General features: G+C 37.9%; 1 protein-coding gene across 1 annotated transcript in view; it reads left to right on the forward strand.

Moving 5' to 3' along the window:
* CRISPLD1 (cysteine rich secretory protein LCCL domain containing 1) overlaps positions 1-14,151 on the forward strand; it is a 51,136-nt gene that overhangs the window by 1,069 nt on the left and 35,916 nt on the right. Inside the window, exon 2 of the mRNA XM_055286562.1 lies at positions 351-670. Within this exon, the coding sequence (XP_055142537.1) occupies positions 413-670 (258 nt within the window). The 5' untranslated portion in view covers positions 351-412. The remainder of the gene's footprint in view (positions 1-350; positions 671-14,151) is intronic.

A 14,151-nucleotide genomic window follows, 5' to 3' on the forward strand; every position in this document is an offset into this window, starting at 1 on the left:
ACATCCTTTGCAGGATATATGTAATGTATAGCCACTTAAAGTCTTGCAATTCACATAGTATTTTCAAGCTTTGACTCTTCTAGGCTACTTTTGCCATTTACTTTTGGCCTCAGGAGTATTATCTTGGATAATACAGTTGTCTATTTTGTGGAAACTTATTTGTGAAAAGTCCTCTGGAAGAAAAAAATGGGTTGGAGATAAGTTATTTCAAAATGTGAGTGTCCATTTTCTGCTGTTAAATAGACAAATCAAACTGGCACACTTCCTTTGTAACTATTGTTTTGCTCGTGTTATTAGAAAATTCATATCTGCTGGAATTTTCATCTTAATCACATGACATGTCGTTTTAGCCAAAAGGAGTGGAAGAGCCTGTCTTGGAGATTTTCCTGGGGAAATCCTGAGGTCATTCATTATGAAGTGTACCGCGCGGGAGTGGCTCAGAGTAACCACAGTGCTGTTCATGGCTAGAGCAATTCCAGCCATGGTGGTTCCTAATGCCACTTTATTGGAGAAACTTTTGGAAAAGTACATGGATGAGGATGGTGAGTGGTGGACAGCCAAACAACGAGGGAAAAGGGCCATCACAGACAATGACATGCAGAGTATTTTGGACCTTCATAATAAATTACGAAGTCAGGTGTATCCAACAGCCTCTAATATGGAGTATATGGTAAGGACATTTTTCAAGTGGTATGTACAAAAGAAATGTTTATTCATGCTTTCAATCAGCAGTCCTCATGCTGTTCTTTAATCATTTGTTTTATATGAAGTTAAAAAAAGATTTTCTCTGAGGGTATTTTCCTCTGCATATTCGTCTATTAATGTTCCTTTTGTTTCTAAGAGCTCTTGACATTTCAGTGTAGGACTAAATGCCTTTAGATGCGATGTTCCTAGTAAGTGCTGTAAGTTTTACTCTTACCAGGAAGGTTAATATAGTGAAAATGCAAAACAGGTGATATATTTGCTGTTAATTGACTTAGCTGAAAATTTACTTCCTAATTCCTGTAGAACCTTTTTATGAATGGTGGATCTGAAAAATTCAGACTAATAATTGGAAGAAACTTTCTGGATTGCTGAAATATATTGTTCCTGGTGGGTCTTTGTTTCTTATAAACATGTAAATGACATTGTAAAGGATACGTTTTTATGGTTGCTTTGTGTTAAAGAGTGCTTTGGCAATGGCTTTTTTCTCCCCTTGGATTTATTATTTGTGAACTTGAAGCATGAAAATAAGCCTTGGCAAAGGATTAATTTAAAATATTCAGCTTATCCTTAACAACCTTATATTTACTCTGAGTAAATTTGCAACTTTATGGGACAAAATTACTTCTTTAAGACTACTAGCATGTAACTCATGAGTATACTGCCATTTCATACCCTAAACATTTAGAAAACTTTTCAAAAATCTATTATATTCCTTCCATGAATGAGGAATGCACTAGCAAAGACTGATAATAAGTAGTTATTGGTGATGGCAAAACTTATTTAACAAACATTGGAAATGGCATTTTCATTGCAGTTAATTTTCATACATTCTAGTTTTTTTCTGCATTTACCTTAGTTTTGGTGGATATTCTTTATTTAGATAATTTTCACAAAGCATGGAAGTTCTAAGTTTGTATTGCCCATTATAAAGTATGGCATTACACTATTTTAACTTTTACCAGAAAAATTATTTTACCCTAAAGAAAGTAGGTGGCACTCAAGAGAACTAATCAGGGATTAAGAATTGAGACTCAGGAATGAGGCTGTCTGGGTTAAACTTCTGGCACTGACACCCACTAGCTGTGTGACATTGGGCACTTGCTAATTTCTCTCTACTTCAGTTTCCTGGTGTCTAGTATTATATACTCACCTCAAAGGATTATTGTGAAGATAAAAGGAGATAACCTGGACAAAGTTTAGCTCATTATCAAACATACTTCAAGATCTCACTAAATGTTATGAAGACATATAAAACTAATTTTATGTTTCCTTATATAGTTTAAATATAATATCTAAGGAAATTGTTAGCTCTTCTCAAAATACTGTGCAGGATATGACATCTGTAATGTCTCATATTTCTGCTTCTTGTATAGTGTTTGTCTAAAGTGAAAAATTCTATCACTTCTTCATCTGTGAGACTTCAAAGAGAGTAGCCAGTTCTGGAGCCCTTCCAACTAGGCTACTGTATGCTTATTCCATGTGAATACGTATTCAGTTGCTTTTTACTTAAAATAAGGAAGACTTGGGAGTGTCAACCCACAAAATGAAATCTCAGAATATGTGTGTATGTTTTAAATAGTATGGAAATTATGAAAGAACAGTTCTGTGATTCGTTTTCATGTCTGGCTTCCAAAAAAAAATAATAATAACTGCCTATTGTATGATGTCTGGTCTGGGATGTTTATATGAGTTTCTTTTTAGTTTCACTGGTTTCAGTCTATCCTTGAAATGTAGATTCAGAAACCAGCCGGGGTTTATGTTGTGTTGCCCTTAGATACTATTAGCACTGGAACTGTGTCTTGGCCATTAACTGGGCTGCAGAGAAGTGCATTGCCCAACTGTAATACACATTTTCTAGAGTACACATTTAAGGTGAAGTCTAAAATACTATTTTATTTAAAATACTGTTGATTTAGGCATTTTAAAACAATGCAAATGAGATGTAGATCATTCTTATAAAAATCCAATTTATTCAAATCGTTATTTAAAATGTATTTATTCTGAGAAAACCTTTAAACTGGCTAAAGAGCTATTTTCTGTAAAATCTGCAGTGTCCTATGGTAAGTACTGCTGATTTTGGCCCCTTATACCCTATGTGTCTGTCATTTCGTGTTAAATGTTTGAATAACCAGTTACCTATTGGTGCATATTTTAGTTAACTCTTTGTCCTTAAACCTATGGGAGCCAGGCTATATCCAGACATTATTAATATTACATTTCTACCCGTATTCTTTTACTCATTTAACTTTTAGGGTTAAAAATTGAGTCTGGGCTGGGTGCAGTGGTTCACATCTGTAATTCCAACACTGGGAGGCAGAGGTGGGAGGATCACTTGAGGTCAGGAGTTCCAGACCAGCCTGGCCAACATGGTGAAACCCCGTCTCTACTAAAAATACAAGAAATTAGCCAAGCATGGTGGCATGTGCCGGTAATTCCAGCTACTGGCGAGGTTGAGGCACCAGAATCGCTTGAACCCGGGAGGGGAAGGTTTTAGTGAGCTGAGATCACGCCACCGCACTCCAACCTGGGTGACAGAGCGAGACACTGCCTTAAAACAAACACAAAAAACTTGAGTCTGGAAAGCCTTATTTTCTTTTAAAGAGCTCATTGGCGTTGAGAATAAAGAAATAGACTCATTTGAAAATTTGCTCAAAAGCAAGGACAGAAGAATTCTTTGTTCATGTCTGTGAGTAATGCCAGAGGAGCACAGAACAAATGGAACATTTCTAATTTTGAGAGCTAATCAGTGGGTGAGATGAGGTACATATTGTTTCTGAAGGTGGTCAGAAACATGAATCGTAGGAAAGCGTTGGGGGTATACGTCAATTAGACAAAGAGGAAGAGAAAAATGCAGGGTGGCAGGAATTGGCAGGCTGGTTGTGGGGAACTGGAAGCAGAGTAAGTTCATGGAAGCAGATTAGTTGATGAAAGCACAGACCTTGTGGCAGAGTCGGGAAGAGGAGAAATAAGTTATGGGTGATAGAAACCAGTAATCCTAAGGAAGGAGATTACCTACATTTAATTTGGGGTAAATGGAGAAACTGGAACTTGTAGGTCATTCAGTGATACTGTTGTTGAAGTGGCAGTAGGTTTTGGAGGAAAAAATATTGGCTTTGGATCTAGATTTCAGCAGGTTCACATTTTGCTTCTGCTGCTTATTGGCACATGAACCCTGATAGCAACCATTCAAGGCGTTGTTCTTCTCATTGGCAAAATAAATGAAAGAATATAAACCTTATATGTTTATTGGCCATTTTTATGTGTTTTTTTATTTGAAAAATATCTGTACATGTCCTTTGCACACTTGTTAGCGGGGTTGTTTTTTTTCTCATTGAGTTGAGCTCCTTGTAGATTCCAGATGCTAGTCCTTTGTCAGATGCGCAGTTTACAAATATTCTCTTCCATTCTATAGGTTGTCTGTTTACTCTGTGATTATTTCTTGCTGTGCAGAAGCTTTTTAGTTTAAGCACCATTGGTCTGTTTTTGTGTTAGTTGCATTTGCTTTTGAGGTCTTTGTCATAAATTCTTTGCCTGGGCCAATGTCTAGAGTTTTCCCTGGGTTTTCTTGTACAATTTTTATAGTTTCAGGTCTTACATGTAAGTCTTTAATTCATAAATCATGCAATATCGCTCAGCCATAAAAAAGAATGAGGTCATGTCTTTCGCAGCAATGTGAATGGGACTGGAGATCCTTATCTTAAGAGAAATAACTCAGAAACAGAAAGTCAAATCTCCTATGTTCTCACTTACATGCGGGAGCTTAAATACTATGTGCACGTGGACATAGGAAGTGGACTGATAAACACAGGAAACTTGGAAGGGTGGCAAGAGATGAGAAATTATGTAGTGTGTATATTACATTATGTAATATATGTAATTATGTAATTCGTATATTGTACATTATTTGGGTGGTAGTTACACTAAAAGTCCAGACTTCATCACTACACAATATATCAATGTAACAAAACCACACTTACACGCTTTAAGTCTATTAAAAAAAAAAAAAGGAAACAAACCTGATAGGTTGTAGTGAGATAAGACATGTGCTACTGTGGAATAGCTTTGCTTTCTTCAAGCGTTTGCCTTATGAGTTTTAAGATCCCATTGCTTGGTTCTTCCATATTCCCATGCTCTTGTTTCCCACACATCTCTGAAAAGTTTGTTTCCCAACTTTTCACTTCTGTCTTTTTCCCTTTCTGGAGGGACTTCTCTACTCCTTTGACTTTAAATATCCTATATTTGTGGCTCCATATTCTGTATCTCCAGCTGACAGCCCTGTCTTTGAGCTTCATTTGAGCTTCATTTTTATATTTCCTACTGCCCATTGGACAATCTCCATGTAATATTACTCCACAATGTAATACTGCACACTGCAAGTGTCAAAAAAAAAAAAAAACTGCCTTATCCTTTTCCTCCAACCTCACCTGCCAACCTCTTTGTTGTTGATGAATATCACTAACATCTTCTCAGTACTTTCTAAGAAACATACAAAAAAAAAATCCAGAAAATTGGGCACATCCTTAACTTTTTACCACACATTTCCATATATCATACATACACAAACATCAATACACCATTACTTGCCAAATCGTGTAGATTCTGTCTCAAATGTCTTTTGAATCCCTCTCTTCTATTTCATTCTAATCTTTGCTCTTTTTTTTTTTAGAGACGGAGTCTCGCTCTGTCACCCAGGCTGGAGTGCAGTGGCACGATCTCGGCTCACCTGCAAGCTCCGCCTCCCGGGTTTGCGCCATTCTCCTGCCTCAGCCTCCCTAGTAGCTGGGACTGCAGGCACCTGCCACCACACCCGGCTAATTTTTGTATTTTTTTTAGTAGAGACGGGGTTTCACCGCGTTAGCCAGTATGGTCTTGATCTCCTGACCTTGTGATCCGCCCGCCTTGGCCTCCCAAAGTGCTGGGATTACAGGCGTGAGCCACCGCGCCCGGCCTTCTTTGCTCTTTTTATACCTACATTGGTACCACAGCTTCCCACCTAGCAGACTATACCAATCTGTTCCTATTTTTTTTTTTTTTTTTGAGATGGAATCTCACTCTGCTAGCAAGGCTGAAGGGCAGTGGCACAACCTCAGCTCAGTGCAACCTCCACCTCCAAAGTTTAAGCGATTCTCCTGCCTTAGCCTCCCAAGTACCTAAGATTACAGGCGCGCACCACCATTCCCAGCTAATTTTTATATTTTTAATAGAGATGGAGTTTCACCATGTTGGGCAGGCTGGTCTCAAACTCCTGGTCTCCTTGGTCTCCCACAGTGCTGGCATTACAGACGTGAGCCACCATGCCAGTCTTTGTACCTACTTTATTTCTAATTTAGCTTACTCTCCTCACCATTAATAAAGGTGACTTTTCCCTCAAACCAATCTGTGCTGGTTGCTTAGTTGCGCAAAAGTTCTGTTGACTTCTGGCTGCTCACAATTTAAAGCCCACCATGATTAGCTTATAAAGGGAAGCATGTTGTCCAGTCTGCCCCAGAGTGGTCAACTCTGTTGTGTTTATTTGAACCTGTGCTCACATTGAATTACTCAATGTTCTTGAAGATGGGCATAACTCCTCATGCCCTCGTGCTAGGCTGGAGTGCAATGGTACTGTCTCGGCTCACTGCAATGTCTGCCTCCCAGGCTCAAGAGATTCTCCTGCCTCAGCTTCCCGAGTAGCTGGAATGGCAGGCGTGTGTCACTTCGCCCAGCTAATCTTTGTATTTTTGGTAAAGATGGAGTTTCACTGTGTTGGCTAGGCTGGTCTCGAACTCCTGACCTCAGGTGATCCACCTGCCTCAGCCTCCCAAAGTGCTGGACAGGTGTGAGCCACCACGCCCAGCCACAAACTCTTACTTTTCCCTTAAAACTCAGCTTAAACCTTGTCTTTCCTATAAAGCTCCCTCTGCTCTCGCCATTCCACTGCTGCATTCCTACTTATTTAAGCCTATTTATAGTATTAAAGCCTATTTTTTTTGCAGTGAAATATCGTATTTGTTTTCCTTTCTAAGACTGAATTGCTAGAAGGGTAAGTATCATACCTTATTTATCTTTATAACTGAGCTTGGTGAATAGAAGGGCTACTCAGTAAACATTTGTTGATTGAGTATTGTCGAATGCTCAATAAATACTTTTTGAATGAGGGGATAGATGGATGAATAGGTAAGATTATATGAAACAAATATGGAGGACAGGTAAGACGGAGAAATTAAAATAATAAAAGTTCTGGAAGATAGGATATCACCAAAACCAGAGATATCGATGTGGGAAATTGGAAACACTTGAGAACAAGATATAAATGCTTCAAATAATTCGGGATTTTTTCTCTAGTTTTTCAAATTTTCATGAGCTGCTAAAAATTGTCCTATAACATAGAGCTACTAAACTATTAGTAAAGGTATTGAAATGTTGGGGAATTTAAATAATAAAACAGATTAATGAGTATTTACCCCTTGTTACATATTTTTAACATAGAGTCTCTAAAACATTATAGATAAAATTCAAAATAGTTTGCTACTATACAAAGTGTACCTAAGTGTAGAATGTACTTCAGCAACCAGGGAGGGCACCTGACCTAAAAAGGACACATAGGTCAACTATGTAAACTGTTTCTTGCTGTTATTACTGTTTCCCTGTTTTTATGAGAAGTGTTGGCAGACACTGTACTGGGGGGTTGATTGCTATGCATGCCTCCTCTCCCCTCATGTATTGGAGAGGCTATGGGCAGAACCTTCTCATGAATCTTTTCTAACTGTAAGACGAAACACATCTGAATACCTCTCCTTTCGCTAGGCAACCGGAACCCAGGGGCCAAATAACTGGTGGTACTTTCAGTCCTGGGTGTATGTTGATGCAAACAATGTCTTGGTTTCAGTTGGTTACTTATGTTCTTTCTAAGGCCATGCTTAAAATTAGAAATTATGTTTTTTTTTTTTTTTTCCTTCTGTGCTTCAGTACAGAAGATAACTCCAGAAACTGGACATGGGACAACCTAGTTTGTTGAACAGGTTGATGCTAATCTGGAATATGCAAAAGTGATCTTTAGCTTGTGAATTGCTTCATTTATTCTTATAAATTCATATTTTCTAACATTATTTGCTATCAGCGGTATATGTCCAGAATAAATGTAGATAAAGAAATGATGGCCTTATAACTTATTTACCCGTAGCTTGTTTCCTAATCTCGGTACAAGTGCCAGGAATTCATTGCAATGAATATTTTATTGCAATTAGTGTTTAATGGCAATTAAGGTTATTGCAATACTGCTGCTTGACTGGTCATTTTCAAAAATTAAATATTTTTTATCTCTGTGACATATAGTATCTACACATACCTAAAGGTATATGAAATTTTTGTTTATTTAAAGAATATCATTATTACTTAAAATTACTAAAGTTCCCTTATTCTGAATTTAAAATAGCTTATTTAATTTTCCTAAGGGGTTTTTGCTTTAATAGTATTATTGAGATACAATAAAGTTGTTTTAAGTGTCATTTTCTACAGAATTTTAAAGTTTACAAAACCTTAATTTGAATATTTTTAAGACTTCGACCTTTAAAATGAATGTATTTTTCTTTTTGAAAATTGCACCATAGATGGCAATATCTATAGAAAGAAAAGTGACATTACAACCCAGTTCTATTCTCCCTTAAATGTTAACAACATATCTAGGGGCTTAGAAAGACAAGAGAAGAAAAGTAGTTTCAATAGGAGAATGGAACATCCAGAGCCTGAGATATGCCACAAAATTTTGGAATTGTACTTTTATTCATTCCTTTATTCAGCATGTATTGGGAGTTTACTAAATGCCAGGCACTATCTAGGGTCCTAGTAGTAAACAGAACAAACATTCTTCCTTGCATGGAATTGATGTGAGTCTCCAAACAGCCAGGGTGCCCATGTGGCAGACAGAGGGAGCATGAGAAGTGTGGTAGGAGATGAGGTTACAAATTTAACTGGGGAAGGATGCAGATCATCGTAAAGACTTTCTTTTAGTTGAGTGATAAGAAGCCATTTGAGGCATTTCGACATATGAATAGCATGATCTTACTTACATTTACTCAGGATCATTCTGGCTTTGTTGAGAACATACTTTAGGCAGTGCGAAGAGGACTTTAGGTGGTGGGAGGAGCACAGCTGTGAACAGGAAGACAAGGCAATTGCAGTAATCGTACAACAGTTGATGGTGGCTAGGAGTGGGGTGGCAGCCATGAAGTTAGTAAGAAATGGAAAGAGTATGAATATAACTCCCTATGTGATCATAAAATTAATCTTGAAAAATTCAAGGAGGCCTTGTTGCAAGATGAATGAAATTGACTTGGCTGGCCAGGCAGCCAGTAGGCTGGGATTTCCTGCATTTGACGCAAGATCTAAATCCATCCAAGCTTTGGCTGTCGTGTTTTGAAAACTGATGGCAGTTTCCACTCTGGTTTGAATATCAGTGGAGAAGATTCTGGATCCTTCAACTTGCAAGGATTTCTGGAATGGTTGCAGAGATTCCAGAAATCACTGGTTACCCATTTTACCCACACAATTTCAAGAGATTAGAGGAGGTGGAACCCAACCTCTGTCTCCTCCCTTCCTGGGATAGATAACGCCTGCTGTTTCCTCACCTAGTCTGCCTTCCCTCTCAAAACGCAATCTCCTTCCTCCCTCCTTAAAAACAGAAAATGAGAACTTTTACATGAGAAATAGAACAGGAAATTGTCCAGTTTCTGCCCAGCAATCATTATTAATTGCACTATCATGGGGAATGTCTTTGGGATTTTATTTCATTTTGGAGGCAGTGCAGATAGATTTTGCATATGGGGTATAGCTGTACAGTTTGCGCCATTGGAACTTGGAAGCATTGTAGTTGTTATTTTTTCTAAGATGGGGAAGAATATGGATAGACCAGCTTTAGGTAGAGAAAGCTGGGGCTCAGTGTGAGACATATTAAAATTGAGATTTAGCTTAGATATCCAAATGAATATGTCAAGTATGTCATTAGATACAAGGCAGTTAATATATGGAGGACAATCTTGAACATGAAATTAGGACCCACCACCATTTAGATGGTATTTAAAATCCTGAGGAGAGATGAGATCATCAAGGGAATGAGTATAGATAGAGATGTTCAAGACATGAGTTATTGACACACTTCAAAGTGTAAAGGCAGGGAAGGTGAGAAGGAAAAACACAAAGAAAATTGAGAATTAGGAAGAAAACTAGAAGAACATGATGACCTGGAATTCAAATGAAAAGCAGAAAGGGTGATCAGCTCTGTCAAATGCTGCTTATAAAGCTCAAGTAAAATGCAGATATGACAATTTTATAACGTATTTGACAATATAGAGGCTACTGAAATCTGATAATACAGTTTGGATGAAGTCATAGTGGTCCAAGACTGGTTCAAGAATGGGATCAGAAAAATTAATTCATTACTTATTTATCAAACATGCAACATCTCCTGTGGGTCAGGTAGTACCCACAGTCCTTTGTTTTGAGTCAGGGTCTCTGTCCCCTAGGATGGAGTGCAGTGGCACGATCACAGCACACTGCAGCCTTGACCTCCAGGGCTCAAGCCATCCTTCTACTTCAGCCTCCTGAGTAGCTGAGACTACAGCAATGTGCCACTAGGCCCAGCTAATACACAGTCTTATCTCTCTTCCAGCCTGAAGTTTTCTACTTAGTTTTAGAAGAGATAATTCAATTAGGGAACATATCTCAATTTTTATGACGATAAATAGGAAAATGTAATTTCTTTGCATAATTTTTGCAAATTATGCCTTATTTAAAATGAATGCCTTTATTTAAAAATGGAAATATTAATTAATCATATGATCCCAATTAAGAATTACATTTAGTTCAGGAAAATTCTCTGTTTGCTATTGTTCAGGCTGTGCTCTCTCATTTATTCCTTGTGGGAATTTATACACCAAATTATTGCATATGCTTTAAAACTTAAATTCTCTTATTTTTAATGATTTTTACTAACGCGAAGCCAAGTGTTTATAAAAATGGCAATGGGTCATTGCTTTATATATACATATATATATATACACACATACACACACACATATACACACACGTGTTATATATATATACATACACATACATCATGGATGTTTATACATATATGCATATATAATACATGTATATGTATGATATTTAGTTTACAGAAAGAAAAATGTGAAAATTCAAGTGGTAATGAATTATCTGGTGAAGATATTACAGTATTTATGTCTAACCATGTTCTTACTTTCCTAAATACTTGTTGCCTTCATAATTTTTAAAAGCTACTTGTAAGGCTTTTATAATGATTAAAGTGATTTGTTGTTATTGATAAATTTATGTTTAAAAAGGCATTTAAATCAACAAATATTGATTGAGCACTTATGTGACAGACACACTGTTCTTAATGCTGAGGAATGCATGAGTGTATAAAAAGTTTGAAAAGTTAATGAAAATAAGCAGAGTGAGGTGATAGAGAATGAGGGAGGTGGAGCTAATCATATTGGGTTGTTGGAGAAGGCTTTCCTGAATTGGTGAATTACAAGGAGTCAGCTAAGGAAAGATACAGAGACCCATCATTCTAGGCAGGAGAAATACTAGGCACAAAGTCTTTAAGTTAGGAATAAGGTTGGAATTTAACGAAGAAGGACTGTGCGACTGAATTTTATTCCATAACGGTAAGTATTAGAAAATAAGGTAGACATATAAGCATGAGCCAGAATCTTTTTTTTTTTTTTTTTTTTTTTGAGACAGGATCTTGCTCTGTCACCCAGGCTATAGTGCAGTGGCGCAATCGTGGCTCACTGCAGCATCAAACTTCTGGGCCCAAGCAATCCTCCACCTCAGCCTCCCGAGTAGCTGAGACTACAGGCACATACCACCACACCCAGCTAATTTTTAAATTTTTTGCAGAGATTGGCCTTGCTGTGTTTCCGAGGCTGGTCTTGAAGTCATGGGCTCAAGTGATCCTCCTGCCTCGGCCTCCTGAAGTGCAGGGATTATAGGCGAGAGCCACTATGCCTGGCCCCAGAATCCTTTTTGGCCTTTTAGGTGAATAAAAATTTGTTCTATTTTGAATGAAATGGAAAAGCACTGGACAGTTTCTCACAAGGGACTGACTTCCTCTTATTTCCAGTTTCAAAAAAATTACTCTGTCTACCTTATAGGGAATCATCTGAAGGAGGAGAAAGGCTGAATGCAGAGTTAAGAGGCTGTTGCTATATTCTGTGTGAGAGATGGTGGTTACTTGGATCAGGGTGATAGGGGTAAAGATGGAGAAGGTGAGTGGTTCCACGATATGTTTTGATGGGATTCCCGATGGGTTTTGCTGAAAATAATGTGAAGGGTGAAGGATAAGGAGGAATCTGGGATGTTCTTAGGTTTTTACAAAGCTCTTTGGTGGATAGTTGAAGCATTTGCTGACACAGGAGGAGAAACAGACAGGAGAAAGTGAAGATGAAATCGGTAGTTTCTTTTTGGCTGAAGTTTGTTTGAGATGCATGTCATCCTTAGTTATGTTTAGTGGTCAGTCGAGTGGTGGGACACAGGTAAAAAATATGGAAATAATGTAGCTATTAGGAACTCTCTGAACTGACTGAATAATAACACCCAAGAAGAAGATTTTTTATAGACAAGGGTTGAATGCCTTAGACTGAGCTGTGGGGCATGCAGCTATATAGAGGTCGAGCAGAAAGAAGTTAGCTGAGAACCAGTGGTCAGCAAGGTAAGAGGAAAGGATAGGATAGGCTGGTGTCCCAGAAGCCAGGAGGAGAGTTCAACAGGAAAAAGTTAACCTTTTTCACTATTGCTGAGAATGAGATGAAGAAGGAAAGTCTGCAATGGTTTTGTCAATATCGAGGTCACTGATGACCTTTCTGAGAGTTAATTTCAGTGGTGGGGAATGCTCAGAAGTCTTGTTAAGCAGATAAGAGAATGGGAGGCAAGGAAGTAGAGAAGTAACTATCTCGAGATGATGTTGCTGTGAAGAGATCAGAAAAATGGGATAAAGCTAGAGGGACATAAGGGAAAGCTTTTGCTTTTTTGTTTTTTAGAGATGTTTACAGGTTGCTGGGAATAAATAGGCTGAGAAAGCACTTGGATAGGAGAAGAAAATATAACTTATTCTAACAGGAAAAGCTGAGGTTGTTCGTATTGAAGCAGGTAGTTCAGAGCATTTAATGAAGAAAACAGAAGGGAATTATGTGAAATCTTCTCTTTTGCCCAGACGCAGTGAACTATCAAGATCATCAGCTGAGTTGAGAGGGCAGGAAAGAAGGGGGTCTGAGGATAGGACATTATGAAAAATAGTTTTGGAGAAATTGGCTTAAGGATATTTGTGGAATCAAAATGTGTGGGAAGTTTTTAAGTGCTTTGTATTAACCTGTTTTACCATGCTTTAAAGTTCTTAGGTTTAGGTCGGCGCCGTGGCTCATACCTGTAATACTAGCACTTGGTTGCTGTGGTGGGTGGATCACCTGAGGTCAGGAGTTCGAGACCAGTCTGTCCAACATGGTGAAACGCCGTCTCTATTAAAAATAGAAAAATTAGCCAAGTGTGGTGGTGCATGCCTGTAGTCTCAGCTACTTGGAAGGCTGAGGCAAGAGAATTGCTTGAACCTGGGAGACGGAGGTTTTAGTGAGCCAAGATCGTGCCACTGCACTCCTGCCTGGGCAACAGAGAGACTCCATCTCAAAAAGAAAAAAAAAAAAGTAAAGTTCGGAGGTTTAATAGCAGTGAAGAAGTTTACTATATTATTTCAAGGTATTGCCAAGAATCAGAGATTTAAAGTAATAATTTCTTCTCTGATTTGCCATTGGTCGCACCACTCCGTCCAGCCACTTTACTTGGTGTCTCCTGCTTGCCCTTTGGAGACATTTGACTAGGCAACATCTGGAGACTAGAAAGAGATAATCAAAGACATGTTAGTAACGGATTAACTTTTTAAGTATTCAGATGTTAGATAATAAGGATCAAGTACAGATACATACCAAATAGGATGTTTGGGGCTCATATTGCAGATTGAATGCTAAATACAGATGGTTATACAGGAATCTAAATTATGAAAATTATGGAACTGTTGACCCAAATATGTAACTTGGATTACTGGGTTATTAAACTGGCTAAAAATAAGAACCTGAAACTGATCTGGCGAAGCTTACTTTTTTCTTCTTTTGACTTGTTAACAGAATCAATAAGGTGTGATTAAGTCAACTACTTACACATACATACATACATAAAAGACAGCAGATTTTCTATATTGGCAGCTCATAAACCTCAAAGGCAAACATTTGAACAAGGACACAGTCTATTTAATAAGCCATGCATGCTTTATATTTTTAGTTTTAAGCCAAAAAATATTTTGAAATCAGCAGGATATTAAAGATAGAAAGCATATTTTTGTCATGGCAAAGCAAGTAGGTATGATTTTGGGGGGTAGAAATAAGGGGTGTTTTAGTCAAATAC

This window comes from Symphalangus syndactylus, chromosome 7 (assembly GCF_028878055.3).
Source record: "Symphalangus syndactylus isolate Jambi chromosome 7, NHGRI_mSymSyn1-v2.1_pri, whole genome shotgun sequence".
Lineage (NCBI taxonomy): Eukaryota > Metazoa > Chordata > Mammalia > Primates > Hylobatidae > Symphalangus > Symphalangus syndactylus.